The 25,828-nt window shown below is 45.7% G+C and overlaps 1 protein-coding gene across 1 annotated transcript in view; it reads right to left on the bottom strand.

Annotated features, from left to right (window-relative positions):
• LOC138488122 (S-adenosyl-L-methionine-dependent tRNA 4-demethylwyosine synthase TYW1-like) overlaps window positions 1–25,828 on the bottom strand; it is a 1,632,770-nt gene that overhangs the window by 214,586 nt on the left and 1,392,356 nt on the right. Inside the window, exon 15 of the mRNA XM_069614883.1 lies at window positions 23,317–23,484. Within this exon, the coding sequence (XP_069470984.1) occupies window positions 23,317–23,484 (168 nt within the window). The remainder of the gene's footprint in view (window positions 1–23,316; window positions 23,485–25,828) is intronic.

The following is a 25,828-nucleotide window of genomic DNA, read 5'->3' as shown; positions in this document are numbered from 1 at the left end:
AAGGAACTGGCCAATCCTGCCACAGTCTCTTCCTCTCCTGTCACCTCCCAGGCCCTCTGCACGGCACTGGCTTCTCATTTCATCTCTAAAGCTCAGGACATCCTGTCCTCACTCTCCTCCTCTCCCCTCCCTCCCTCCCTCCCTCTACTCCCTGTTCTTCCTCTGGCCATTCTGCAGCCACCACTCCTCCCTCCTTCTCTGCCTTTCCCCTGTTCTCTGCAGATGAGGTTTCTAGACAAGTCCAATCTATGAAAGTCTCGTCAAAACAGGTTCACCCCTGCTCCTCCAAAACCATCAAGGACCACATCGACTCTCTGGCTCCTGCCCTGGCTGACTTCTGCAACCACTCCTTCACTGGAGTCTTCCCATCTCACCTGAAGCACTCCCTTGTGCACCCTCTTCTTAAGAAACCTTCTGCCGACCCCTCCTGCCCGGCTAACTATCGCCCAATCTCCATCACCCCCTTCCTGGGAAAGCTCTTGGAGAAACTGGCCATCTCCCAGCTTGATCTCCACACTGAATCTGTTGGTTGTCTTCATGACCATCAGTCTGGCTTCAGAGCTGCCAGAAGCACGGAAACTGCTCTCCTGAACATCCGTGAAGATCTGCTCTCCAACCGTAACTCTAACACCCCCTGTGTCCTCATCCTGCTTGATCTCTCCTCTGCCTTTGACACTGTCAAACATGCCATCCTGCTCAATCATCTCTGTGATAACCTGGGTATCACCGGTCTGGCCCTGGCATGGCTGACTTCTTTCCTCTCTGACCGACACTCCCAGATCCAACTTGGGTCCTTCCTCTCCACTATCTTTTTCTCTACTTGTGGTGTCCCCCAGGGGTCCAAACTCTCTCCCTGCCTGTTCAACCAATACCTGGTACTCCTTGCCCACCGCATTGCCACCCTCTGCCCCAACTTTCAGTGCTCTACGGATGACACTCAGCTCATTTTTAGGCTACCTTCGGCCACCTCTTCTCCTTCCCTCATCTCTGACTGCCTGCTATCCAGGAGTGGTGTGCCGCCAATGACCTCTGCCTTAATGCCACTAAGAATGAAATTCTCCTCATCAGCAGACCCGCCCCCTCCTTTCCTGTCACTGTCTGGATGGCCTCTCTTGGCCCTCTTCCTGCTCCCAGCTGCATGGCTAAAAACCTTGCGGTCATCTTCGACTCCACACTCTCCTCACATCTCTGGGGTCTCTAAGAAGTCACACAAACAGCTGCACCTCCTCAAAGGTATTCTTACTTTCCTCTCCTTCCCCCAGAAGCTCACTGTCGCCACAGCGCTGGTTCTCTCTAGGCTGGACTACTGCAGCAGCCTCTTTCTAAATCTACCTGCCTCTTCTCTCCACCCTCTGCAACTCATCCAGAACAGGACTGCAAGACTTGTCCTTGGCCTCAAGCCCAAGCATAGCATCTCTCCAGGACTGAAATCTCTGCACTTGCTCCCAGTGGCTGCGAGGATTAAGTCCAAAACCCTCTGCATTGTCCACAAAGCCTCCTGGGGCACGGGGCCTCAATACCTTCAACTCTCTCTTCCTAAATATCTTCCTTCTCGAGCTCTTTGCTCATCCACCTCCAACTCCCTCAGGATCAGTCGCTTCTTCAAGCAACGAGTTGGTGGTAGATCTCTTTCTTCAGCTGGGGCCTCCCTCTGGAACAACCTCTCTGCCTCCCTTAAACTTTAGGAGAACCATCTCCGGTTCCAGAAGCACCTCAAAACCTTTCTCTTTGCTTCTGCTTGTTCTCCTCCCCTCCCCTGCTGACCTTCCGGCTGCAACCTGAACTGCACTGGTTACCTGGACACCCTCTGATCTCGGGCCCAGGTCCTCCCCCCCCATTCTCACCCTCCTGCACTGCCTGCCTGGCAACCCCCACACTTGGGGACTGTTTCTGTATCCCTGCAGTCTCCCTACCAGCACTTGACACCTGTTGTCTGCACTTACCCTTGCCACTTGCTGGCCTTACCTTAATTATTGCTATTTATCTATTCTCATGTACTGCACTATCCCTCCCCTCTTCCCATGCACTTGCATGATCTCAATGACACCTGGCCTAGTAGGATTGTTGTCTGTCCTCCTATTGTTCCCCCTCCCTTGCCTCGTCGTGCCTTGAAACACTTGTGTATAGGCGTGTTATAAATGCCATATTATATCACCTCCAGATTTCTCACAATATAATACCAGACTACACACGTGCACGAGACCACATTCGCTACCTTAGGTCTATGGTTACTTCTGTCTAGTATCGTAGTCCGTTGCAGCCCCTGTCCGTTCTATCTAGACATGTGGCCTGATTGAACATTTGGCGTACCAAAAACATAAAAAGTGCATCTTGGCCGCAAGATAGTAAAAGTCTGGAAGTGCCATTTCCTGCTTGGTTAACAGCTGCCAACCCAGATAAAGTCCAGAATGATCCCCGGAATCATGTAAAAAACAAAAAAACAATGGTAGAAGAACCAGAATATTCAAAAAAGGATACAGGAATCTCGGCAGTACCATCACCTTAGTTACTGCAATACGTCCCTCAAGCGATAATGGCAGAACCCACCAACTGCTAGCCTGCTCTTTAAGTTTGTATACTGATAGACAGTAATTTTCCCGGAAAAGGATGTCTGAGTCTTGCAACATCGCTCTCCCCAAGTATTTAGCACAGTCACATTTCCATTTAAAACGAAAGTCATCTGTAAAAGTCAGCGTATTCACAGCTAGGGGAATACACTGACTGTACATGATTGATTTTTAAACCAGAGAATTCAACGAATCTGGTCAGCCATCTCATCAGTGGATTTAGGATTTCACTCGGCTCCTTAATGAACAGCACGCCATCTGCAGAAGGCAAGATGATTAATGTACAACTAGATCCCTCTATGCAAATGCTGTTCCCTCAATAGGGCTGCCAAAGTTTCCATAGCCAGAGCAAACAACAGTAGGGAGAGGGGGCATCCCTGTCTCGTCCCCCTTCTCATAACTAAGGCACCGACAACATCCCATGTATCACTATCCTGGCTGATGGGAAATTTTACAAGAGAGCCACTCGAGAAATTAACCGAGAGCACATCTTAACCTTCCAAGGGATCCTAAACACGTACGGCCATTCAACGGAATCAAAGGCTGCAGACCCCATACCAGTCCCCACTGCGGTACCCCAAGGGTCCTGCCACTCACCCACACTGTATAACGCATACACAAAGCTACTATTCTCAGCTCTGAATATGGGCGTCATCTACACCAACTTCGCAGATGACGCCCAGATCCTTATACCAATCACAGGCGACTATGATCAAGACACTCTGATCATCAACAATATTTATGCGATAATCCAAAACTGGATGGCACTAAATAGCCTTTGTATCAACAATGAGAAAACCGAGATCCTCATCGTAGGCTCCCAAACCAAAATCGGCACCCTTCACTCCGACTACTCATCCATCAACATTGACGGCACCGAAATCCCAGTATCTAAACAAGTAAAAACCCTAGGAGTTTGCTTAGACGCTACCCTAACAAGGCCAGACATATTAACGTCCTATCAACATCTACCTCCTACACCTCCAAATTGATTGCCCTATGTCACCAGTACCGCACGCCCACTGTCACTTTAGCTAGAGCATTAATACTATCAAAGTTGGACTATTGTTAACGTTCTCCTACAAAGTACCTCCAAGTCCAACCTTGGGAAACTCAAACTTATGCAAAATAAAGCATTACGAGCAACATTAAGAATGAAAAAATGTGACCATACCTCTACAACTAGGAGAGGGACCCACTGGCTTCCCATCAAGGCTAGAATCATCTTTCAAATGTAGAGCACCATCCACAAATGTCTTGCAAATAAAGCCCCCCATCTACTTAAACAACTCTATTAACAAAAAAAGAACTAAAGAGACTGCTCAAATCTAACAAGTCGCTCTTGGCGGTCCATTAGATAAGGGGTTTGCCATAAGAACTGCCTTCTGTTGGTTTGGAACTAAAGTAAATATCGGGAAGCTCTCATTCAGCTAAGGAATATGGAAGGGGGGGCGGTCAGTTTCTGTGGCTTGCCAATGGTAAGAACTGCTTGGCAGCAATAGAACTCTGTTATTGGCTGACCCCAAGTCGGATTACCAAAACTACGAAATCTTAGATGAAAAAGACAATAGAATGAAAGGAGCATGTCTAGCATTATCTCGGGTAGGGACTACTTGCTCTTTAAACAAACATTTGGATACAAATATTATCTGAATATTATCTGGCTCTGTATATTGAGTTTAGAACTGGTTATTTAAGGGTACAGGCATTTACTGTCAAGTGGAAAAACTCATCCGGTAGCAACTGTACATTTACTGTGTGGTGCTACAAGAGAAGATATTACTTATTTTATTTTTATTTATTTGTGTAGCGCGCCAAGCCCTTCGGAATCTGAGTGCATTATTCCAGTTACATTTCTACAAGATATGAATACATGTTGCAAAGACATCAGGCGAAAAAGAAAAGATTTACAGCTTAGGCATTTACATGGGCAAGGGGTAACACAGTGTAATACAATATAATACAGTCAAATGCAGTATAATCTGATATGTACAAGCCGGGAGGGAAACAGCAAATCGAGCCTTGTATTTAGTTGGTTTCCCTAGTGACAAGTCATTTTTTAACGTGTGTCCTGAATTGAGGGAGGGTTGGAGTAGTTCTTATGGTAGTGGGAGTAAGTAGAGTTCCACAGTTTGGAGTCTAATACCGGGAAGGTAGAGCCTCCAGATTTCTAGCGGTTGTACCTAGGGACTTGGAGGAAGTGACTTTGGGTAGATCTGGTAGGCCTGGTTGATTGACTTTTGGTGAATTTGCAGAACAAGTAGTTAGGTGCTGAGTTTGTAAGGCATTTATGGGTGAGGGTTAGCATTTTCAAGGAAATTCTGTTATTAATGGACACCCATCCGGCGTTCCGTCTCATTTCCGAAATGTGGTGGGATCGGGGTATGTTAACGGCTGCTCCGATGATGATGTTTGAGGACCTGAAGTTTGTTTAGATTTCTTTTGCTAGTTCCAAGGTAGAGTGTGTTGCAATAATCCAATTTGGATAGTATCAATGCTCTAGCTATGGTAGAACAGCTAGTGTAGGAGAGAAATGGTCTACAGGCATTATTAACTTGCAGGTATAGGCTGTGTAGGAAGCTACAGCGTTCACCTGTTTCATTAGCGTTAGGGAGGAGTCAAGATCGACACCTAGGGTCTTGACGACTTTAGAGACCGGAATGTTAATACTGTCAACACAGAAGGAGTTGAAGGTGGTGTCAAGCTTGTTAAGTTTAGCTTGGGAGCTAGTTAGTAAGAGTTCCCTCGTCTCATCATTGACGCAGAGGCCATGTGTCGCCATCCATGTCTGAACAATGAGGTACATTTTATTTAGAAGTTTAGAATCTTTGTCATGATTACCAGAAATCGGGATGAGGACTTCGATGTCATCTGCATAATTAGTGTAAGTGACACCCAAGTGCTCTAGATCGTCGAATAATGGCTTGGTGAATATGCTAGATAGTGTTGGTGACACACAGGAGCCTTGTGCCACTCCACATGTCACTGGGGCTGGATATGCAGACGAGACGGGTGAGAAGACTCATTGTTCTGTTCTCTAAGAAGGATTGAGTCCACTCGATAGCTTCTTCAGAGAAATAGGCAGACAAAGAGAGGTGGTTGCAGAGGACTTTGTGAATGACCAGATCAAAAGCAGCTGTGAGATCTAGGAGAAGGAGGAGTGTTATATTGTCTTTGTCTATTTGCTCATCAATTTGTGTTTTAGGTCTATTAACGCTGTTTCAGTGCTGTGTCTGGGCTGGAAACCTGAACGCCACAGGCCTAGGAGGTTGTTAGTTTCCAAGTGGGTCTGTATTTGGAGATAGGCTGCCCCGTCGAGAATTTTCAGTAGGAAAGGCACAGGGGTGATAGGGACATTAGGGTCGAAGATTCTTTTTTTTTTTTTTTTTTTTTTTAGGAGTGGGAGTTCCCAGGCATCTTTCAGGTTGGTAGGGACTGTTTTTGATTCAAAGGATGAATTGAAGAAGGCTGTGATGGCAGGAGCCAGCTATTTTGCTACATCTTTGATGACGGCCGCAAGGCATATATTGCCTTGGCAGTGGGAAGGTTTTCGGCTAGTGATCATGTTTTCCACTTCTGTGATGGATAGTGGAGAACATTTGAAGAGGTTGCCAAAGGTTTTAGGGGGTCTTGCATCTGTGTTAATGCCAAGTTTTTTCAGTTTGATCTTGGATTGTAGCTTTGAAATTTTATCTGGTAGCGCATCTTGAATCTTGGTGCACCACTCCTTGTTTTTGGCACAGGACTCAGGGGGTGGAATGGGCGATTCAAGCCCTCTGAGTATCAAAGAGTTCTTTAGAGCCTGATTTAGCGTTGTAGATTCTATTATAGATTTCACTTTTGGTTTGGATGATGGCTTTCTTGTATGCCTTAGTCGTTTTTAAGAAGGCATCTCTAGTGAGTGTTGAAGGTTGGTTTTTCCAGGCCGATTCGGCCTTCCTTTTGTTGTCACAAAGTTTCAAGGTTGGAGGTAAACCAATGATTGAGATGAGCCTGGGGCTTGGCTTTCCATAATTTCAAGGAGCAACAGTATCAATGGCTTGGAGGAGTGTATGGTTATAGAGGTCCACAAAGGTGGATGGTTTGGATTGGTTTTGGAATAGTTTAAGAGAGGTTGTACTAAGAGTAGTACTGTTGGGTGTCCTGACCCACGTTTAAGCTATCATGCCACAACATTTGGTGCTGTGGGCTTAGAAAATTCAAGATGGCGGAAAACCCACATGTGCGCCGAAATCCAGGAAAGCTGCGCAGTTTGTGCGCACACCAAAATGGTTGCCTCACTTGCCACCCACCAGTGCGAGAATGAAAGGCCGGGTTGCCATGAGGGAAATGGGTTGCCAAAGGAAAAACAGTAGCGCCGGTTAGCTTCAAAGCGCTTTAAAACCACCATTGGACTACCCGCACAGTAGTCTGAAACCATTGGGAATGGCAATGCTAATTGCCAAAAGCAAACCCATTACTGTTGGGAATTCATTTTCTTAAATCCCAAAAAGGGGTGCAGTACCAGTACTCACCACTATCCAAAAGCCGGCGTTTTAAAACAACACCAGATTTTACTTTTTTGTGTAAAACTGAATAAGTGAACCCAAGGCAAGCCAAAGAAAGACTTACTGAGAGGTGGATACAATGTAAAGTTATATTCTGAAGTGACTTGAAGGTTTATAACAAGACTGGCTTAGCTGTGGATTTCAGCAGTTTAAGTAAATTTGGACTGAAAGACACTACAAATCTAAATGTTTAAAAGAAATGAGTGACCTACTTTGAGTGTCACATAGGTTGCAATTGTTTAAATGTCATAGTTTTGAACTTAGAATCAGCATTCTAGCTGCATATGTGAAAATGTTTAGTTTTATTTGAATGCAGAAACTGGGGAACAAAAAGTGACATTTTATCTGAAACTGGCTTAAAGAGATTCCAATTCTGCCTGGCAACTACTCCCATCAGGAGTGAAACTTGAGTCACAGCTGTGTTCCCAGGCCTAGCTGCCCTTTTGCTGCTCACACTAAGGATATGCCATCTATCTGATAATTGAATTACCTGTGCTCTACAGGAGCTCTGAACAAAGCCTGTCTTGACTCAGGCAAAGGTTTTATTACAGCGGTCGTAAAATGTAGCTTCCTCTTGGCAGAAGCTGGGAGGGGCACTGCCTGTGAGAGCAAGCTGGCTTGGCAGAACTGGATAAACCAGTATTTCTACCTTGTGCTGAGAGGAAACCACACCCCTTTGGAGCCAGAACATAACTTTAAAAAGATGGATCACTCATAGTACGGACATGTGAAAATTTTATAAATGACACCATAATTCTTGTGATTTTTCTGCCCACGTTTTAAGAGGTTTTTCGACCCGGTGGCATGTTCAGGGGGGTTTTAGCGGAAAAGTGGATATTACTCTAAATGTATGCATGTTAAAAATCTGAAACTTCATCAGTTAATGTCCATACTCCCTGCGCACATGTATGTAAAGTTGGGTCAATGTCAGAAATTGAAAAATCAGTTAAAAAATCAATTATCTGCCATTTCTGAATGCAAGCTCTTAGAAACAGCAGATTTGGACAGAGACATGGCTAAATTCAGCCACACCATGTATATGTAATTTCAAGCAACTGTGTAACTGTGAAATATGTCTTTTATTATCAAATATAGAATGTGTGCAATCTGACAGAGGAGTGTCCTATCTGCAAGCCATAAAATGACATCCCTCTGACTCACAGTTCATTCCCCAATCAAATGATAAATGGAAGTTTGACCAAATAGAAGCTGAGAGAGAGGTAGGGTCAGTGATGCTAGAACACACCCACATTCTAAACACATAAAAGCAGACAGACAGGACAGATAGGGACCTTCAATTCCATCTGCCGCTGGAAGCTCTGCCGGGAAAATCCATACTTACCTCCATCCACCTTCAGAGAGCAACATAGAGACTTCAAATCCATCAGGCCAGACCAGAAGCAGAGTAGAGCTGACCTGTTAGCAGAACCAGAGAGAGCTGACCCAGATCACTGTGAAGTGCAGAGACCAGAGGCGAGTCTAAAACCCTGACCAGATCCGTGATGAGGCCCATTTCACTCAAGAATATAGTGTGAGTACATAGCAAAACTGTGCAGAACCAATCTCTTAGTTAAAATAATATAATTCAAGCTATTTTAATCTAAGTAGAACTGCCTCCTAACTGTCACCTGTCATTTGTAAAGCTGTCACTTGTCATTTTCTAGTTGCAAGCTGCACTTGTCATTTTGAGCTTTTAAAATTTCAAATCTGAAAAACGACCTTCACAAAATCGCTCATATCTCCGCGACCGTTTGTGCTAGAGACTTGCAATAACTTTCATTTGAAAGCTTAGAATCTTAGCTTTGAATCGCACCAAGAACCACATTCCTACCCCTTATAGTTTTACCGCAATCGCGGAACACGCATTCGCGAATTTTACCGCGATTTGCAAATTTCTCCACATGTAAAATCAGCTGCTGCTTGCCTTCCATTTGCCAGAAAATCGTTTGCCTCATAAAAACTATCCCTGAATCATTGCAAGAGTGAGCCTGAGCTAATGTTCACTAGATATCACTCACCCTGAACCTCTGAAAGGGAATTAAAAGCATTTTAGCATACTTTTCACTGAATTGCCAGCACATATCAAAGCATTTTGCCTGTGTTTTAAACTTCTGTTGTCTAAGCTTGCTGCGGTGAACTGAATCACATTTGATTGCATTTCTGAGAACTGTGTGTTTTCCTCCCATTTCCTTGCATTGCATAAAGAGGGGGGGAGTGAATAGCCAGAGAAAAGTGATTACATTGTTTGGGTGAAATCATATTGAATATTTTCTGTACTGCATTCATTGAATATTGCATCCACCTGAGCTTACATAAAGCATTCTGTACCACCTTCTTCTTTTGTTCCTATTCACCTGTGTGCTACCTTATCCATTTCATGTCAACTCCTTATTGATTATAGAGAAGCGTGTTAGTGCCAGATTCTCCGTTGTTAATCTTTATCATATCAGATTAAGTGTGCTATTCAATTATTAATTTATTATAAAGTGTGATATATCTATCTATTGTTTAAATTATCAAATAAACCTTTTAACTTGCAAAACAGAACTACTTCTTGGCTCAGTGGGGTCAGGGGGATTCCAAGAGAGGGGTGTTATATAGGGGTAGTCATCCAGAACGCATGAACTGGACATAAAGATATATCAATAAGGGTTTTCATTCAGTATTCTGGACTAGGCATTGACTTAGCTGTAGTGTTGAATTGAATCCTCTTACAGTACGTTTTCAGTAGTGATATTTTTGTTATTTCTAGTTATGGCAGGGGGAGCCAGTAGGTTGGTAGAAGGGGCAGGAGTGCAGGACTGGGTAGTGAATGTGATCACATGGTGGTCAGTTCATGCACAGGGTGTGTTGTCAAGGATGTTAGTTTTGCAGTTAAGGTCAGCAATCCATTCGAGGATTCTGCCTTTGTCATGGGTGGGTTTGTTGATGCTGTGTTAGAATCCTAGTTCCATTATAGTGTTAGCTAGTGGTAAGGCTGGACTGTCTTTAAGGTCAAGGAGGCTGAGATTGATATCGCCTAGGAGTACAATTTGTGATCCTGGTTTAGTGTCTGTGGTAAGGAGTTCTTGCAAATCATCCTCAAAAGGTGGAGATGGAGCCGGGTGGTCTGTAGATAAGAAGATATCTTAAGGGTGCGGGAGGCTGATAGAGGAAGTTTCACAGTGAGGAGTTCCGCTGATGGCAATAGAAGGTGAGGGAGGACTCTGAAGCCCAGGTCAGTTTTGCTGATAGCTACGCCGCCGCCTTTGGATGATTCTCCGTCATATCTCATGATGGTGTATTTATCAGGGATAGCTAGTGGCAAGGAGGCTCCTGCCGCGGCATGCAGCCAGGTCTCCGTGATTGCCAGGAAGTCTAGTTGGTTGGAGGTAATGAGGTCAGCCACGTCTAGGGCATGGGCTGTTAGAGACCAGGCGTTAATAAGGGCGCCTTTGACTACCATGTAATTCTTGGCGACGTTGCAGCTGCCAATAGAGCCTGTCAGAGAGTGTGGGGTGTCCCTGTAAGTGTCGGTTTTATGAGACGTCCTGGTCTTACTAGTAGTCTTGGTGCAGGTAGGCTTGCTTGAGGTTTTGGTAGTCAGTGTTGTTACGCTCACCTGGTTTCTGCGGGGGCGTTGGGGCACGGTTGGAGCCGTCCCTCGACTTGGCTCCCTTGGATCGACTCTCTCCCCCAGCTGCTGCGGAACCAACTGTTCTGGATACTGGTATGGCCCCTGAGAGAAGATGAGAGGCAATGAGAATGGTGTGGTGGTGTCGTGAATCCCCTCGACCCTTTTGTGCCAAAACAAAGTGCGCAAGCGTTTTGCCATGCAAGCTCACCTGTTTTGTAATGCTGGGCTCTCCGTCCTGTTTCTTGTAGCAGGGGCGCGTAGAGTGGAACTAGTTGCTTCACTGGTCCATGAAAGTGGCGATCCTGACCAGCTGCAACCCACCACGTAGGAGTTTAGTCTTTCGGCAATGAGTATTGTTCGTTTGTTTTAACGTCTTTTGCCGTGGTTGCAATAGTAATTCTTGCAATGTCTTTTCTCTTTTCATCTTTTGTGAAGATGACTGATCGGAGTCGCAGAGTGAGTCCGGGAATTCCCTTGAAGATGATGGAGCCCTCAAATTAGCTGGTAAATTGGCCTTTAAGATAGATCTCTAGACTCGGGTATGGAGCGCCCAAGCATTAGGTATTTATGTGACTCCTAACCGTTTGTGTTCTTTTTCCCTTGCAGAAGTCTGGCGGGGTCGAGCGGAGTCTGGTTGCTCGAAGGTTGATCTGCGGCTGCAGGATGGAGGTACCGCAAAGAGGAAGAAGAGAAGCAGAGCTCCCGCGTAGCTGGACGTCCGGATCAGGTGAGGAAAGGCTCCGATAGCGATGGGAGACAGGTAAGATGCGCGCACAGCGATGGAGAGGCTGAAATCAGGTAAGATGTGCCTTCCGCAATGGAGTTGCCGGATTCAGGTAAGGTGCGCCTTCAGCGATGGGGTAGCTGGTTCAGGTAAACTGCGCCTTCAGCGATGGAGATGCTGGAATCAGGTAAGATGCGCCTTCAGCGATGGGGTAGCTGGTTCAGGTAAGGTGTGTCTTCAGCGATGGACATGCTGGAAACAAGCAGATGCACGGCAAGATGAGGAACAGGTAAAGACAGCAGTAAGCGGTTCGCTGCAGAAAGCAGAACGCGAAGCGCAGGTATGTTCGTGGGTTGACCGTAAATAATCCCGCCTTGTGGCTCCACCTTGCCACTCCCAGAGATCCTTGCACGTCCCTCCAAATGATTGTCTATGGCCACGCCCGGCCCTGATGCACGTGCCTCAGGCACAAAGTGTGCAAAGCACACTTTTCCATGAGCCTGACGCCAGAGGCGCCAGGACTGGGTCCATTTGGACCCTGGGGGTGAAGAAGGCCTTGGCCCTTGTCCAGTGGCCATGACAGGTGTAGGGGTGTGAGCTAGGGTGACTCTAGATCCAAGTCTCAGCATTCTAATAGCAGATTTATCTAATTTTAAGGTTTTGTTGGTGGTGGTGGTGGTTATAGGCTTGATTTGTGAATTGGTGGTAGGGTGCTATTGTGATTTAAGCCTAGAGCCTAACCTGAGATTTCTAGTGGCAATAGTGCACAGTTGATTAGGTGTGGGTCTGGATGCATAACGTTGTATCCATAAGGCTGGAGAGATGGTTTCCATACAATTTCTAAGTGTGGTTGTGTGATGAGGCTGGAAGGTTAAGGGAGGCAAGAACTGCATGGGTGCTATAGAATAATAACAAGGGAGGGCAGTGGACAGAGAGTGGCATGCTTAACTTATTGTAGAGGGCATGGTCTGTTGAGGGAGTATTAGGGAAGCCTGCCATGCTGCGCAAGGTTAAGGCTATGGCAAGTGAGAGCAGGGCGGTTAATATGCTTACGCCGAGTTAAGCCAGTAGCGGCCGTTTCTGTAATGGGGGACTAGTATTGTGTGTCGCCGTGGCTGGTTGTTAGGTAGCTGGTGATTAGAGGCATAGAGTGCAATCGCTCTAGAGGGTGCTAGTTGGTATTGCGCTTTGGGCACTAGTGCACCATTGTGCAGCACAGTATGGTAGCAGAACAGCAATTTAGACACAGTTGGGGGGCTAGATATAGGCAAAGGCGAGAGGCGGGTGTCTATGATGGCACACAATAGCACATATATCTCAATGCATCAAAGGGCAGTACAGGTGGAAATAGATGATCCAGTTGGGCGCAATTAAAATGGTGTGATCTAGGCCTGGCAAGATGCAAATATCATTGGGCACACAATATCAGAAACACGTGCAGGTTGAGTATCATTAGGCACACAAGATCAGTAGCACATTCAGCTCGAATATCATTGGGGACACAAAAATCCGTAACACGTGCAGCTCGAATATCTTGGGGCATACGAGATCACAAGGTAACACATGCGGCTCGATTATCTTTGGGAACACAGAGATAGAAGATCCGGGTGGGCGCAATTAAAAAGGTGAGATCTAGGCCTGGCAAGATTCAAATATCATTGGGCACACAATAACAAAAACATGTGTTTATGTTTATCTGTCACGGGTTGAAAGACCTAAGGATTAAATATATTAAACGGCTGCTTCTACTGCACAATGTTGGCACTTTGAGAGAGGCCAACCAATTTGTTAAACATTCTGTTGATTTGGTAGTAGTCCATTTTGTGGCCAAGTACATACACTGAGCTTGGTCGAGAAAAGCCTTTTGACAGCATTTTAGATTTAACTGTGTTACATTGATTCAGATTATTTTTATTTTATCCTTCCAAACGAAGTTGTAATCTGTCAATGTTTTGTTTACAGCGTGGTAAGCGCCTGAGGATTTTAATGTTCTTTATTTATATGGAGTAAAACTGACTTATGGAGACAAGGATAATCATTATTTTTAACCTTTGTATTATATATTGGACTAATGGAGTCATGATTGTTATGCATCTTATCACGTTTTATTTAATTTGTCCTGATGACTACTTTCGAATAAAGGATTATCATATCAAAATACACCGTCAAGTGTAGTTGCGGAATACTGAATTTGAGAAATGTCATAATAAAGGTTTGGGTGTGCTTTGTTTACCAGAGAAGTTTCAAAAGAAGTTGTGTCAGTTCTATTAGAGGATCGCCATGAACAAAAGGGCACTGGGAAAAGGATAGTTGGTGGTCTGTGATACAGAAGGGGTGGCAGAGAAATTATTCCTGAGGTGGGAACAACTTCCATTTCCATAGCTCCCAACTCACACGCTTTTGGCGGGTGTCACCCGCCTTGTAAACAACGGACTCACCCGCCAAACCTCATGCACGCCCATTCATTTCAATGGGCCTCTCACCCGCCAAAAGTAAAATCGGGTGTTTTCACCCGCTTTTGCGACATAAATGGTTGAGAGCTATGCATTTCTCAAAATAATCATGCGAGGATGGCCTTAATGACAGCGTGGAATGGCACAACATCTGATATCAATCACCAAGAATGAACATAAAAGACAGAACTGCGCATAAAATGAGGCTAGTCGGTAAGAGTAGATACATTATTGTGACTGACATAATAAATACAAGACTTCATTTCAGCCCCATTTTCAAGTTATTATTTTTCTTTTTTTTTTAAACTCATAAGACAGACAATGGGCCTCATTACAACTTTGCTGGTCTGGAATTAACGTGCCAGTAATTCCGTTTAATGGCATATTTCCAGACCTACAGGTTTGCAGGTGGGATAACCTGATTTACCTCCAGCCAAGAGCTGGGTGCAAGTCAGGCACCCCACCGCAAATAGACTGAGTGCCGGTAGATTTGTTTGGTAGCATCCCGCTGGATACCACCAAACATGTAATGAGGCCCAATATGTTATTCCGTCACCTAATACAGTCCCAGTCAGTTGCCAACCGACAAAGAATAAAGTCTGTAAACATATTTTAGTGCAGAATTTTGAAAAAGGACCAGGTATGGTTTCCTGTTCATTGCCGGAAGCGGAACAGTAATATGGCATGTGCAGCGAATACAAGTATAGAAGGATATGGGTAGACGAAGCAAGGCACATTACATGGTACACAGTGTGTTTCTCTTCTGTCAATTCCGATCGAGAACTGTGTGAACACATTCTGTGTATGAACGAACCAGAGTAATTAATGGAGTTAAAATAAGGAGAGGAAGAACACTGCACCCCCCAAAAAAATGAAAACAGGGCACACTTCTCAATTTGTTACAAATATGAAAATACATGAAAGGCTGGATGAAATGCACCTTTTTGGAAAAATTGGGTGAGGGTGTTTCCCCTTAGGTGGGTTAGCCTTACCGACTGGGGTTCTCTTGAAACATACACAGGAACAAGTCACTGAGAAATGCAATGAGCAGCTCCAAAGAAAGGACAGGATGAGAAACATCTGTTCGGTAGCGTACCAATGATTGGCTTTATAACTATTTTCTCAGCCTATTGGGCCAAATACTTTAGCATCAAGGAATAAAACCTTATGGGCTGCTTTCTCTGCACATACATGTGCTTGTACAAAGATAAACAGCAATATGGCTGCATAATATTTTAAGAGGTTACCAAAGGAGCTGGAGTATTCCTCATCTAAAAATATCGGGCAATTGTCTGGGCACAGTTGTGTGCGTTTTACTGGTCATTTAGCAGCGCATATGGGAGATACAAACATATTTACAAGTATCTACACAGACAGAAACACATACGGTTTTGGTACAAAAATGGAATGTTAATTGAGTAAATCAATGTTAGCCTTCATGAGCGCCTCGCATGAGAGTCAGAGTCTCTCTCTCTCTCTCTCTCTCTCTCTCTCTCTCTCTCTCTCTCTCTCTCTCGGACACGTTTATACAGAATGCGCATGCGTGAGCCCAAACGAGGCTTGTACACGCGAGTTACTTCCTAACATCCCTCCTTTACTTTAAGCAGAAAAACAAACAACAATATGTAACATAACTGTGACTCAACGTGAGTCGCCTAACCTTGGCTGCTGACGGCTCAGTCTCCTGGGTCCATGATGTAGTCTTTGAATCGAGCAGGGGGTTGTCGACCCTGTCTGGCCGGGTACAGACTGCTACTCCCAAAGGTCGGCAGCAGTGCTTCCTTGTGGGGTCCAGTTTCCTCTGTTCTCTCCACCTCTAGCAGACATTCCCTCGTTCCTGGCTCAGATGCCTCTTCCGGCGGCACTTCTGCAAGACTCCAGTCCACTTTCTTGAAGAACGACTTGTTCCTGGTTACCGTTCCTCTCCTGTTGGCAGCGGTTACCATTGAGCCTCTCACATGTGTCACTCTCCAGGTTTGCGGCTCGTATGTGAGCGACAGTTTCCTGTACGGATAGCGGTTCTTGACCAGCACGGTATCGGCCACCGTCACTTTCTTCTCCTGTAGATGTCTTCTCTCGCTCTCCTTCTCGTTCCTGACCATTCTTTCCTGATTGATCCTGGCGTCATCGATCCCTCCTGGCGCTCTCCCTTCAAGCTCAGGGAGGAGCCCTCTTGGGCATCGCCTGAACAGGGCCTCCGCTGGGGAAACCCTAGTGGACTGATGGGGGGTTGTTCTGTACTCCCGCAAGAACTCAAACAAGTTTCTCCTTAGTTCCCCCCCCTCCATTTGCAGAGATCCGAAATGTCTTGTTTAAAGTCCTCATGAATCTCTCTGCTTCTCCGTTCGCCCTGGTGTCACCTTCCTGTGTTGTATTCTCCTCTCCTCCATATAGTTTGCAAACTGACTCCCCATGAACGGTGGCCCATTATCCGAGCATAGGACAGTCGGAAACCCATGGGTCGCGAACATTTTCTCTAGTGCTAGGATTGTGTGGTCACACACGGTGGATTCTACTAGCTCTACTTCGGGGTAACTTGACCACTGATCTATGACGGCTAAGAAGTACATTCCTCTGCCTGTTGAGCCAAAATCTGCATGTACTGTTCCCCACGGTTGTTCACTTCTCATGGATTTTATGGGGGGTGCCCTTTAGGCTTGACTTGCGGCCTGACACGGCAGGCATCTCCGCACATGTTCATCCACTCTCTCTTCCAGATCGGGAAACCACACTTTCGGCCTCAGCCTCGCTTTAGTTTTGACGGACCCCTGGTGGCCTGTATGCGCCAGTTCGAGCACCTTTGGCACGAGTGCACATGGGATCACCATCTGTCGGCCCCGTAGGAGCAGGCCTTCCTCTGAAATCGATAGTTCGTGCCTCACCTTCCACAGCGCTTGCAAATCCCGTTGCGCTCTCACTTCTCGCCTTGCGTTGTTGCCCAGGATCTCCTTCCACTCCCCACTCCCGATGGAGGACTGAATGACCTTGAATATTCCGTCTTCGTCGGACACTCTGATGACATCTTCTCTCGACAGTGCTACTGGCATGGCTACTTCCACAACGTTGTGTACTATTTCCTGACACGCCACAATCTCCCCTTGGCCTTGCTCTCATCTGCTGTTAGGATGGCGGGACAGGTAGTCCGTGGGATTGTTTGTCCTGGGCGTGTACTGAAGTTTCACCCCGTATTCTATGAGTGACAGCAACCAGCGTTCAATGCGTGGGGGAGGTTTCGATGATGCCCGGGCCATGATGGGGACCAGGGGTTTGTGATCGGTGACCACGACCACAGGATTCCCAAGTATGTAAAGGCAGAAGTGCCGGCAGCCCCATAAAATTGCAAGCGCTTCTCTCTCTATTTGGGAGTATCTTTTCTCTGTCTCTGACAGCGCCTTGCTTGCGTATGCGATAGTATGCATACTTCCTTGTGCGCCTGCCTGCAGCAGTACAGCCCCTAAGCCTACGGGGCTGGCATCCACCACAATTTCCGACTCAATTGCCGGATCAAAGTAGGCCATGGTGTCTTGATCTGACAGTGACAGTTTGATGTCTTGGAACGCTTTTTGTTCCTTTTTGTCCCATGTCCAGGGAACGTCATTCTTCGTCAGGGCACGGAGAGGTTCCAAGAGCGACGCAGGTCCCTTGATGAATCGGCCACAGTAATTCACCATGCCAAGGAAGCTGCGGACTTCTGCTCGCGACTCTGGTGCTGCGGCCTCGCGAATGTCTCAAACCTTTTCCGGATCGGGCGAGATCCCACCTGCGTGAAAGACGAACCCGAAAAACTCTATGCGGTCTTTGAAGATTTCGCATTTACTTTGGTGCAATGTCAAACCTAGTTTGCTCAATCTCTGCAGGGTCAGTTCCAGTCTCTTCATGTGTTCCATTTCTGACGACGCAAACACTAAAATATCGTCGCTCATGTTGAGGACCCCATGTAAGCCAGCCAGTGCTCCCCTGATCGTGTTTTGAAACACTTTGGCGGTGGAAGATACGCCAAAGCTCAGTCTCTTAAACTGATATAACCCCTCGTGGGTCGTGAAGGTCGTAATGTACCGTGATTCCGGGTGAAGTTCAAGCTGGTGGTACCCGGAACGTAGGTCCAGTTTTGAAAACACTTTGGCACCTTGTAGCTCACTGACAACATCGTCGAGCGTTGGGGTAATGTGGCGCGCCCTCTTTAAAGTTGCATTGGGCAACCGCATGTCCACGCAGATGCGGACAGCACCTGGTTGTTTGGGTTTAGGTGCTACTAAAATTGGCGATACCCACAGCAGGAGCCCTTCTACTTTCTCAATAATGTCCATCTCAATCAGTGTTTGTAGCTCTTTCTCCACTTGCGTTCTTAAGTGGAAAGGTATCCTCCTATGCTTGAGCGCGATGGGCCTTACAGTCTCGTTAATGTGCAGGCAAATCGATTCCGCTTTTAGCTTGCCTACCCCTTGAAAGATGCTTTCAAACCTGCTCAGGAGCTGTTCAATGTCTGACTGGTACACTGCTAATGTGAAATGAACAATGTTCAGGGCCTCGGATGCAGCGCAGCTCAGAAGAGAATGTGGGCTGACGTCTTTCACATAAAATCGGGCTTTGATCGCATTGGGGCCATGGGTAACTGGTGCAACAAAGACACCTTGGATCGGCAAGGGTGTGTCTCCTCCGAACGTGTAAATTCTGGCTTTCGAATTTTCCAGCTCCGGTGGGCCAGGGAGGACCTTGTAATGTTCTGTGACCAGAACGCAAATTGATGCCCCCATGTCTATGAGGACCGGTGTCGGGGTGCCATTAATGTAGACAACGCAAGTGGGTTGCCGCCTTCTCCTGGCTCCCGTAGCTATATTGGATATGCAGAATATTTCTTCGTCCTCTTCTTCCTCTTCAGCCAGGTTGAGTCTCTGTGGGTCTTGTTCTAGCGTGGCCACGCTCCTTGGCCTCCTGAAATGTCCACTGCTCATCCTCGCAGGTCCCCAGTGGGTCGTTACTGGTGCTGCAGCTCTGCACATTCTGGCGTAGTGGCCTGGAGTGTTGCACCTGCCACATACTCTTGACTTCGCGGGGCAGTCCTCTGCGTTTGGTAGATCATACCCGCAGTATTGACACACTGCCGGGGTGCCTTGGGCAGGAGATGTATCTTGACGCTTTTGGCTCCACCGCGACTTCGATGGGGTGGACTTTCCTAGGGCAAAAACCTCTTCACGTTTGCTTGCTTGTACGGCCACGTCCATCTTTGCCCGTCTGCTTTCTGCTAGTTCATATACCCTGCCAGTGTCCAGGATTTGAGCCAACGTCATTCTGGGCTCCCGCAGGATCTGCCTCCGCAATTTACTTGAAATGCACCATTGTATTAGCTGGTTTCTTACTATCCCTTCTTCATTGTACCATCTGCACATGCTTGAAAGTTGGCGCAGTCGCGCACAGAATTGGTCTAGGGACTCGTCATGTTGCTTCACATCACAAACCGGTCAAAGTCCACATTCGAAAGCGGTATGAAATGATTTTGAAGAGCGGTCTTGACGGCGGCATACGTTACCACCTGAATGTTCATAGATGCGGAGTACCTCGGTCCGCGCTGAGTACAGCAGCATCGCGACTTTTGCATCGTCGTCGTCTTCGCCAGTCGCTCTAAAGAACATGTCCAGCTTCTTGATCCATATGAGCCACTTGGGCCCTAACTTGGAGGGAGGACCTGATGTGTCGAATTCCGGCATCGGTGCCAGAGTGCCATGCTGTCAACGTGACACTTGCGCTGGTGCCGCTGCTTCACCTTCTTGGTCACTCATTCTCACAGGTCGCACAGGCACCTCATCCACTTGTGTGAGGCCGCAAACCTTTCTCCCCCAAACTGCACTCCACTTCTGGAATCAGTAGTGGGCAGAAGTGAGCTTCCTGTCTAGCAACAGGTGACCACTGACCTTAGCAGCATGCAGTCACTTTGTCTCCACAATACCTCCTAGACTGGACCTTCAGGCTGGGTGAATTTTTTTTTTATTTTGTGGGCCCTCCATGGCCAAAATCGTGGCTCCCCTTGCAGGAGAACCACGAGGGTTCCAAAAATTGTAAAATGTTGAATCACGTGGGCAGCGCACGAGCACCCGCGCAGGCCGCTACTGCCACACACGCAAATTAAAAATGGCCAACCATAGCAGCGTTGGATTCGAGCTGCATAGTAAGATGGACTGCCACGGCTTGCCGGTCATAACACCGTCGCATCCACACTCTCACTACGTGCCGATATTCTCGTCGGCAATGTTAGCCTTCATGAGCGCCTCAGGCCGCCTTGCATGCCACACACACACGCACACAATAAGTGCGACTCAGAGATGCTTCTGCAGGTTGCGAGGTCCTGGCGGCAACTGCCGTTCGGGACGCATTTATTCAGAACGTGCATGCATGAGCCCAAACGAGGCTCGCGCATGCGTACACGCGAGTTACTCCGTATCAATCAAGATTGGACTAAGTTAAGTTAATATGCTTTTAGATTACTCCAAATCATCATCATAGTAGTTTGGGGGTCTAGGCTTGTCTTTGGAATGGCATACTGTGCTCCATTGGGCTTGCTTTTGTTATGTTACTTTCTGTCCAAAGCACAACATGCAGCATCAATGAGGGTTGGAGACCGACATCTATCTGCTGCGCTCTCTAGGCTTTTGCACGCAACTTGGGAGAAGGAATGATAAAGTAAAAAGTACAAAACCGCCTGTTCCTGAAATAATCCCAGTGTCTCCAACCAAGAAAAATACATCATGGAGCAGACGTGAGTTACTGCATATGCGGATATCATCACTTCTGGTGCCAAGGGGGCACCTTTGCGATGACTCAGTTGGTGCAGTTACATTGCACCCTCTGGTGGCCATGAAAATGTTTTCCACACCAGTCTGTACCTGGATGGAATTTAAAAAAATTGATGAATCTTTATGGAAAAGGTATAAATTCAGTTATACATGTATTTCATCATTTTTGGCTGCTCTGATGTATGTGTATGCTATTTGCCTCTGCCAACAAAAATAAAAGTAAAAAAAAAAAAAAAGAAAATGTATACATTAAAATACTTTTTTTTAAAACTATTCAACCTTAAACTGTCAAATGTTACCAGTACTTTGTAATGAAATGTCACAACCAACTAGATAATTGTTTTCAAGTGATTTAAGTACAGCGTAATTATGCTTGCCACCAAGAGAAACCATATATTTAAATCATAGGGCACCTGGCTATGTCCCGATTTACCCAGGTGGGTATACGTTTCATAAACACAATAATCAGGATGAGGAGATCCGAAAACAGGGGCGCAGATGTGCTACGTATGAGTATTTATTGTGTACTCACATAGGAAGTAGTAAATGACTAGACAATTTATTATACATTTCTTCCGATAAGCACGGGAGATAGTTAAAAGACACGAACGAAATTGATTATGCAGTGCTAACACAAAGTGTAAGCCTCTGAAATATAGAGGTCAGCATTACATTCGAATACATGTTTCCTCATATATCGAGGGGGTATAAAAACCCACTGTTACACAAAACAGGAAAATGCACACAACAACAATCATTGAGTTTAGACAGGTACAGAATGGTGATACAGTTGTGGCACGTAATTCACAACTGTATCACCATTCTGTACCTGTCTAAACTCAATGATTGTTGTTGTGTGCATTTTCCTGTTTTGTGTAACAGTGGGTTTTTATACCCCCTCGATATATGAGGAAACATGTATTCGAATGTAATGCTGACCTCTATATTTCAGAGGCTTACACTTTGTGTTACCACTGCATAATCAATTTCGTTCGTGTCTTTTAACTATCTCCCGTGCTTATCGGAAGAAATGTATAATAAATTGTCTAGTCATTTACTACTTCCTATGTGAGTACACAATAAATACTCATACGTAGCACATCTGCGCCCCTGTTTTCGGATCTCCTCATCCTGATTATTGTGTTTATGAAACCAAGAGAAACCAGACGACATTAACCATTTTCCCTTCCCCCTAAAATTAAAGTTACAGACTGGTGGGCTAAGTTAAATACAACTTCAGGGTAGGGTAAGCATGTTTACAGGGAGATTCTTGATCAATCGTTTCAAGTCATATAGGCTGTTTTTCTCTGCTGTTATTAAAATGTATATATGTCCTCTGGGCGTCATTTTTGTCTTAACTTTGACAATGTAAAATCTTCTTTATTATTTTTTCTTGGTTAGGCTGTAATTATGCTTTCGGTATAATTAAAATACTTGAAAGAGAAGAGTCTAGAAGCAATCATCGGTCACTGGTGCTAAACCAGATTGTCCACTGCACACTAAAACGGAATGGGCCTTAGGGCGCAGGGTGCAGGCAATGTGAAGAAACAAATATTTCGGAGCTTTAACAGTACAGCTACTCGCCAAAGACTGCTACTAAAGCAGGCTTCCAAACAAAAAGAATGAGGATTTCGGAATATAATGATAGAACTAAAAAACAGTAGTGTTCTGAAAATTATAAACAAAAAAACGTTGGCAATGGAGTAACGGATGTAACATATGCACGATCTGAAGGCATACATATAATCATATACACACTAAAAAAGTTATAACATAATTAGGATTACTTATGGGGCTTTACCATCAAACATAATTGCAATGTTGAATTAGGAACAGACATTGGCTAGTTCTTATCTAACAGGTATATATATTTCCCACTGCTTACATTAATCTCGACATATCCCTATAATATGTAACATATAGTAGGCAAAAACTGACGTATGTGTGACAGTGAGCCTCATTATGAGTTTGGCGTTCTGGAAACAAGGGTGCCGGTAAGCTAACCAGCACCTTTGTTTCCGGGACTGCCACACTACGAGTCTGCCTGGCAGGGGCCGCTGCGCCCAACATGTCTGAACCTGCGGGGGCAGGGGCCCTGGCAGGCAGAGTTGCCATGGAAGCACCAGCACCATTAGCAACAGTGCTGGTGCTTCGGAGTCCCCATTCCCATCGAGTCCTATCGGACTCGATGGACAAAACCTGCCGCCTGACTTCCCGTGCCGCCGGGACTTTGAAAGTCCCGGGGGCACCGGGAAGTCAGGCAGCGGATCCAGTGTGCCGGGGTCAGCGGCAAGCCGCCAGTCGCACTGGCGGGTTACTGCCGACCTCGTAATGAGGCCCAGTGTGTGAAAAAAAAATTCTGATTTTGTGAAGCTCCCAAAATATTAGCAAACATTTTTATTTGAGCTTGTCAAATCAGCGACAACCGTGGCAAGATGGGTAGATAGGTTTTAAAGCTCAAGTCCTGTTTGGGCTAAAAGAATCATGAATACTTTCACCCTTACATCAATTCCGACAGCAACCATACATTGGCAGTTCGAGAATGTGGGGACTGTGGGCTGCTTTGATTTGTATCACTTGATTCCCAAACGTGGGCAAAAAAAGACTCAAAAACATCTTACCTTTTTATGCGCTATCAAAAGACAATTTGAATGTTCATGTTCACAAGCAATTTCATAATCCGGTAGAAAATCTGCCAACTCTTGAACAAAATGCACCACTTCTTCGTGCCATGGCACATTTGCCATGGTAAGAGTGCTGGCAGAGCTCTCCCCACAGTAAGTCACGCCCTATGGAACAAGGAAATAAACAATTCTGGATGAATCAAAACTATCAAGAAGGAAAATATAAATTGTGAGCACAGTTTCGTTGATATTACTTTATCACAAAAAACATGTTGCAAAGAAAAGAGGACATTTAATTGTAACAATACGCGCTCTGAGGTGATGACATCCAGTAGCACACAAAACCAAGACAAGTATGTCTATCTGTACCTCAAGTCAAAAGCAAGATATCAAATAAATACATGGTCGTATCCCACCAAAAAACATGCAAAGATAAACCGGCCAGCCAAACCCTACAAAAATCAGATTTACATGCGGAAATGAATGGCAAAGACCTGATGTCAAAACAGGAAGCGTCAGCATGCATTACTTGCTACGCAGGACAGCTGTAGCAACGAAGAACTGAATGGGCTAGAAGAAAGCCAGAAGGCAAGGCTGGATAAGGAGGGCAGCCGAAGAGAATGACTGGGGATGCTGCCCAGAAACGCAGTCATTAGAAAGATATCATAGGGTGCCGCAGCAACACGCAATCGGCACCAGGCATGCACGCAGATGTGAGTAGGTGGAGGGGGACTCCAGGGATGGATCAGTTTCATCCAGCTTGATGGCTAAGGGGGAACGCCCCCCCTCCCCCTCCTAGTAGGGGAAAGCTGAATTAGGAAGCGGGTCAGTATATACTGGGTTTCTCCTAGTGGATTATTTTACTATTTTATGGTATATAATTTAATTTCGTCAATAACCAAGGAGTTCTACTGCACACAGATAAAAAAAGAATAGTATTCAAACAATTATTTTTAAGACATGAAATAAACCAACACTTGAATTTTGCCACAGTGGTGTAAAATAATTCTATATATCTTCAGCCCATGGTTGTTATCATACATGTTTTCACATGCGTTATTTGCACACGCATATTTTGTACTTTTTGCACATCACAATAAGAAGAAAATGTTTTTGGTATATGTGTATATGTATTAAATTGTTTTAGAAACATGAATTGTTTAGGAGAAATTTAGAAGGATCTCCAATTCGCCATAGACATTTTTAAATGTATATTCTTAAAAAAAGAACATGGATTTTATTATGAATTAACAATCTAACACTGACCCATCGCATGCTTTCATTCGTGTCTGATTAATTAAATAACAGTTCCGTGAGGCATCACTCTGTGTTTTTTTGATAAAGAAATGTACCCCTTTTAATTAAACTTTTTCACAGGGTCGGGTGTAGTTTACAAAGGAACATCAAAGTTAATAAAAAATTATAAATTACTCACCATAGCGACTAACGCACTCCGAGTCCCTAGTCCCCTTTCCTCCATACTGTATGGGCATCCCTCACTAGGGACGGGAAACGGAACCTTTTTCACCAGAAAACTTGTCTTCGCCTTTACAGTTTGATGCATGCGGGGGCACGGCCCTGGGAGCCTGCGCTCCCCTGTCTTTACCCACCAGCGCCACTCCTCAGTCCCCTTTCACGTGTCAACAATATTTAAGATTGCCTAATGACACAGGTTTTATTACAGGACAAGGTGGTGGGACGTATAGCGGAAAGGGGACTAAGGTCTAGGAATCTGTTAGTCACTATGGTGAGTAACTTATCATTCCTCCTACGTTCCGTTCCCTTTCCTCCATACTGTATGGGCGATTACCACTGAATGCAGCCCCAGAGAGGAGAGTTGCCCCTCTTAAGAAGACAAGTTCTTCAAAACTGCCTGGCCAAATACCACGTCTGACTTGACGTGGGCATCCAAGCAGTAGTGCTTGCAAAAGGCAGAGGGTGTAGCCCACATAGCCGCCTTGCTAATAGTCTGCCATGGGACGTGTCTTTGGAAAGCTACCGCCGTGTCTTTGGCTCTAATAGCGTGGGCATGCATGTCTGCTGGAAAAGGCTTGTGCTGCCCCTCGTACGCTTCCTTGATGGCCATAACCATCCACCTTCCTAAGGAGTCCTTGGGTGCTTGACAGCCTGGTTTTGATCCTCCAAATGTGATGAACAAGGCATCCGATTTATGGAAGCTCTGTGTCCTGCCCAGGTAAAATCTTAGAGCACGGTTGACATCCAGCCACTGCAATACCTTCTGAGACTCATCCTTTGGGTCTGCAAAGAATGTTGGGAGTACCATCTCCTCGTTTATGTGGAAGGAGGAAACAACCTTATGAAGAAAGGCAGGGAGCGTTCTAAGCAACAAATTGTCACAGATAAATGTTCTATACGGCTCTGAAGCCAAGAGGGCCTGAATTTCGCAGATACAGCGTGCCGATGTGAGGCCCACCAGCAGGGCCGTCTTAATGGTAACCAGTCTGATGTCCGCAAACACCATGGGCTCCAATGGTTTGTGCGCCAGAGT

Source organism: Ambystoma mexicanum, chromosome 9 (genome assembly GCF_040938575.1).
Source record: "Ambystoma mexicanum isolate Mex_15411 chromosome 9, UKY_AmexF1_1, whole genome shotgun sequence".
NCBI lineage: Eukaryota > Metazoa > Chordata > Amphibia > Caudata > Ambystomatidae > Ambystoma > Ambystoma mexicanum.
This window is presented reverse-complemented; position numbering and strand designations above follow the sequence as displayed.